Raw genomic sequence first — 5071 nt, forward strand, 5'->3', positions numbered from 1 at the left:
CTAGATTCATAAGTATTTCAATGTTTATTGATATCCTCCACAATTTTGTGTGTGCATTGCGCTGCATTCGCAAACTAACAATTTTCAAATTCCCACAGGTACCATCGTACCAGGCGATGACAAGCCTAAAGTCTATTTGATGTTATTTCCTTTTCTTTTTCAAATGGAATAAATAACCTGATGGAGAGTCAAGTATGCAATAAATTCGTACGATTATTAATTCCAACTTCTGCCTAGTACATCAATTTTAATTTATAACCAAATATCGAAATGGATGCATGCATAGATATTTCTTTATTGAAACGAAAGATAATGTAGAACTTTACATGAAAACATTCAAGTTGAAGTATAAGTATTTTAATACGACTTTGCCCGAATCATGCTTTGTGTGAACTTAACCGATTTTAAATGCCGTTCACCATCATTATTTTTCCCAAGATCTTCTAGTGAATATATATTACTGAAATTATCAAAAAAACAATATCAAAATTAGATTCAGGTATTTTTTGCTTCGTGTTACCTTTTAGGCAAGGCATTGTTGATATGATATTGCATGATATTGCTAGCATTGCCTGAATAATTTCCAAGTTGTAGTAGCTTGTACGACTCTTCTTCGCTTCCAATAAGGAAATTGCTGTAGCGGGCATAGCGGGTTTCATTATTAAAGTCCTCCAAGTGAATATATAACTCATGCGGCTGCGATTGCGTAATTAAATACATATCCTCCAATCCGATAAAATATTCGCCTTTTATGTCCCCAAATCCTTTTTTGTATTCCTCCCAGCTGCGATTGATGTGTTCAGGTCCATACAATCGACTGTGAATCACGATCCAACCAGGTCCCGCTATCTTAGAGTCGCAGGGCGCGAGGATAGGCTCAGTGTGGGGCAATCTAAGTATAGATGCAATCGAATTTCTTTGGCAGTCAGATCCTCCTAACATCTCCAGAAGTTCTGATTGTTCAGCCAGTTGTTTATCTTTTAACTCGATTATTGTCTGTAGATATTTTGTGGTCGGCGCTTGTGTTTCATTCTTAGCCTTCGGGAGCACAGATGAGAGTTTTATATTTATATTTATTTATAATGTATATGCCAATACTTACCGGAGATGCCATTGACATAGAATTTAGAGCTGATATAAATATCATTGAAATGGCAAACACCTTGAGGTATTTTCCCATGTTTTAACTAACTCGACTTTGCAACTGATTCACAATTGAATTTGTTTCGCACTGATCCAAGCTCTGCACTCATCTCAAAAAAGAAACCTCGCATTTCGCATTTCGTATTTTCTTATCAGAATTTCTTAAGCAGAAAAGGCTAAGATTATCAATTCCCGACAAATAAATTAGGTTGTTTTCTATGAATGCAATGTTATTGATAATTAAAAACAAAAAACCTAATCTCTGGTGGTTAACCCTGAAGGGCTTCCAAGAATAAACGGAATATGCACAGCAATCAGAGTGGCGAACTTGCTGACCTATGTCATACGGATTTCTGAGCTAATAGAATTCCAGTGAATTAAAAGAAATTAAATCAAGTTATGCTTGGAAACTAAATTAAATTAGTAAAACATGCTGTTATTGCGTGAATAGATTACCTAAAAACAACTTTCTTTGATGATTAAATTAAATGAATCTATTAATTTCTTGATCTCGAAGTAGAAGCGACAGAATTTACAATTGAATAGATTAAAGCTGGCATTCAGCAAATTCTGAGCAGCTAATCTAATTGTACAAAGCAAACCATATGCAAACTCAATTAGGCCGAAAGGCAGAAGCAATCGAAGCAACAGCAGCAGCCGGGGGAGGAGTAGGAGCAGGAGCAGGAGCAGCTGCAGTAGAAGCAGCTGTTGGAACAGCTTAGTACTGCATTTACACCAACAATTACCGGGCCAACCAAGGGCAGTCGGTCAACACCTGCTGCGGAGGGGCGACGGGGTCAATTCGGTTTAGTCGTGCGTGCGACGGCCGCCTTTGACGACAAATTTTATTTAGATGCCTGAAAGCGTGCGACAAAAGACGTTGCAAAGGATACGAGCGACTCGGGTCAGGGCTTGAGCAAGGCAATTAACTGGAATGTAGCAGCCTTTTGGCACGTCTACATGTACGCAACTGTGTGTGTGAGAGAGAGTGCATGTGTGTGTGTGTGTGTCTGCTGTGTCAGCCGTTTCGCTTGAACCAGACGTACATACATTTTATCTGACCTAGCAGGTCAAGCATCAGTTCATTTTATTGACATAAATGTTTATGTTTATTTGTCTGTGTTTAAGCATTAATGTTTATAGTATTATTGTTGTAATTGCCACTGCTGCTGCTACAGCTACTGCCATTGTTGTTATTGTGCAAATATAAACAGTAATAACAACAACATTTACAAAAGTCGAGTATTTTCGTAGTACTTATTACAAGTGGCTGCCCGTGTGTGATACTCGTTTTTGGGCCGGAATACCTAATGAGAGCCTTGCATTGATTTAATTAAATGTTTTTGTTTCCCAAATTAAGCATCGATACACAATAATTATATTAGTTTTGTAAAATTCCAATAGCCGCACACGTGTGTTCGCATTTTGTTTCAATTACTTAGAATGCAATGCGAATAATTTTAATTGAGTTAACAAAAAACTAAAAAGAAAAAATATTTTTTAACTTAATAGTTCAATTAATGGGAAAACTTTAATTATTTAAAAAAAAAGTACATATGCTTATCTAATACACAAATTGATCAGATATTATATTTATTTTCAAACATATTTACTTAACATATACCCACTTCCTGAAGTTGAGCTTTTGCATAGCTTAACAAACATTTTATTTTCAAGTTTCATAAATAAATTCATGCTCGACAGCTTTAAGCTTTACCCTTGCCGACAAGCTTTCAAAGCTTGAATTGGTTGAGTGTATGTGCTAACTGCTCTAATAGCTTTCGCCTCTTCTAAATGTATAAGACCTCAATTATCGAACCAAAATGTGTAAAGTTCTAAATTATCTTTAGTAAAGTTTCAATAAAGAAATATTTTCGATATTTGGTTATGAATGAAAATTTAAGTAATAGGCAAAAGTTGCTGATTTCACATTTTGAATGGGCTCAGATTCATGATCTGCATTCAAGCTCGGGCACTCGCAATAAAATATCTAATTTATAAGACGAATATTTGTAACAGGCCATATAACACCGCAGAGGCTTTGAAATCCTCACTACTGTAATACTCGAGACTTGAAAATTTCATCGGGCTGACAGCGTTTGGACTGTGAGTGAGTATTCTGCAGTCGGCAACGCCCAACTGCAACGTTCTTACTTGTTTTTGAATAATCCATTCACGCAATGAAAACGTGTTGTACTCATTTAATTATTCATTCGAATTCTACTAGTTCAGATATCTGTGTGACATAGGTCAGCCAGTTCGCCACTCTGATTGCTGTGCATATTCCGTTTACTCTTGGTAGCCCTTCATGGTTCTCTTCTTTCCAAGCATCTTTGTACAGTTTACATATCTTATTATTTTTCTTATATCTTTCAAAGCTACTGCCAACAAATTTATTTTTGGTGAGAGACGCTGTAGATGCTTACATTCTCTTTCTGCTTAAATCGAAATATTCATTTAAACGTGCATCAATATTGAATATGGGCACAGATTAGAGCATATTCTAGTTAACCACCAGAGATTAGGTTTTTTTGTTTTTAATTATCAATAACAGTGCATTCATAGAAAGCAACCTAATTTATTTGTCGGGAATTGATAATCTTAGCCTTTTCTGCTTAAGAAATTCTGATAAGAAAATACGAAATGCGAGGTTTCTTTTTTGAGATGAGTGCAGAGCTTGGATCAGTGCGAAACAAATTCAATTGTGAATCAGTTGCAAAGTCGAATTAGTTAAAAAATGGGAAAAGACCTCAAGGTGTTTGCCATTTCAATGATATTTATATCAGCTCTAAATTCTATGTCAATGGCATCTCCGGTAAGTATTGGCATATACATTATAAATAAATATAAATATTAAACTCTCATCTGTGCTCCCGAAGGTTAAGAATGAAACACAAGCGCCGACCACAAAATATCTACAGACAATAATCGAGTTAAAAGATAAACAACTGGCTGAACAATCAGAACTTCTGGAGATGTTAGGAGGATCTGACTGCCAAAGAAATTCGATTGCATCTATACTTAGATTGCCCCACACTGAGCCTATCCTCGCGCCCTGCGACTCTAAGATAGCAGGACCTGGTTGGATCGTGATTCAGCGTCGAATTGATGGAACTGAAAGCTTCAATCTCAACTGGGAGGAATACAAAAAAGGATTTGGGGACATAAAAGGCGAATATTTTATCGGATTGGAGGATATGTATTTAATTACGCAATCGCAGCCGCATGAGTTATATATTCACTTGGAGGACTTTAATAATGAAACCCGCTATGCCCGCTACAGCAATTTCCTTATTGGAAGCGAAGAAGAGTCGTACAAGCTACTACAACTTGGAAATTATTCAGGAAATGCTGGCAATGCCTTGCAACATCATTTGAACATGAAATTTTCAACGTATGATCTGGATAACGATACATATGAGGGGAACTGTGCAGAATATTATGAGTCTGGATGGTGGTTTTACGATTGCTCTAAGTGGTAACATCAAGCTTAAAATACTTGAAACTCTATGGCCTAATGATTTTTTTTTATAATTTCAGTAATTTAAACGGACGATATACCCTAGAAGCTGTTGGGCGAAATGATAAAAGAATATCATGGAATGAATGGCATTTTAAATCGCTTAAGTTCACACAAATGATGATTCGGGCAAAGTCGTATTAAAAGACTTAAACTTCAATTTGAACATTTTAATGCAAAGTTTTAAATTATCTTTCGTTTCAATAAAGAAATATCTATGAATGCATCCATTTCGATATTTGGCTATAAATTCAAATTTATGTGAATTTGTTGGATAAAAAGATTTTTTGTCCAAATGGACGGAAATTATATATATAATTAAATTTAAATATAAACAGGCAAGAAAGCTTTAGTCGCGACTGCTCGACTACGAAATCCCCTGAACCATTCGATGAAATTCCATATTGG

At 35.8% G+C, this 5071-nt stretch overlaps 1 protein-coding gene and 1 non-coding gene across 2 annotated transcripts; one reads left to right on the plus strand and one right to left on the minus strand.

The window, feature by feature from the left end:
• Positions 1 to 274: 274 nt before the first annotated feature.
• Positions 275 to 1226, minus strand: LOC115563857 (uncharacterized). The gene is made up of 3 exons (XR_016196392.1): positions 1103 to 1226; positions 521 to 1038; positions 275 to 460 (listed from the first exon to the last, which is right to left on the minus strand). It is a non-coding gene; the product is annotated as an uncharacterized LOC115563857 (transcript).
• Positions 1227 to 3830: 2604 nt separating this feature from the next.
• LOC149091938 (fibrinogen-like protein 1) lies at positions 3831 to 4838 on the plus strand. Its single transcript, XM_089257276.1, has 3 exons — positions 3831 to 3958; positions 4023 to 4621; positions 4684 to 4838. Exons 1-3 carry the CDS (start codon positions 3881 to 3883, stop codon positions 4805 to 4807), a joined length of 801 nt encoding a protein of 266 aa, XP_089113402.1. The 5' UTR covers positions 3831 to 3880; the 3' UTR covers positions 4808 to 4838.
• The last annotated feature ends 233 nt before the right edge of the window (positions 4839 to 5071 follow it).

This window comes from Drosophila navojoa, chromosome 3, assembly GCF_054131105.1.
Source record: "Drosophila navojoa isolate 15081-1374.11 chromosome 3, UAZ_NAV_1.0, whole genome shotgun sequence".
NCBI classification, from domain to species: Eukaryota; Metazoa; Arthropoda; class Insecta; order Diptera; family Drosophilidae; genus Drosophila; species Drosophila navojoa.

What these genes read in the sequence shown, in the direction of transcription:
- LOC149091938 (XM_089257276.1), top strand. Translation starts at nt 3,881, where the DNA reads ATGGGAAAAGACCTCAAGGTGTTTGCCATTTCAATGATATTTATATCA. An exon ending in CTATGTCAATGGCATCTCCG is followed by an intron (nt 3,959 to 4,022) that starts GTAAGTATTGGC and finishes GTGCTCCCGAAG; the next exon opens with GTTAAGAATGAAACACAAGC. An exon ending in TTTTACGATTGCTCTAAGTG is followed by an intron (nt 4,622 to 4,683) that starts GTAACATCAAGC and finishes TTATAATTTCAG; the next exon opens with TAATTTAAACGGACGATATA.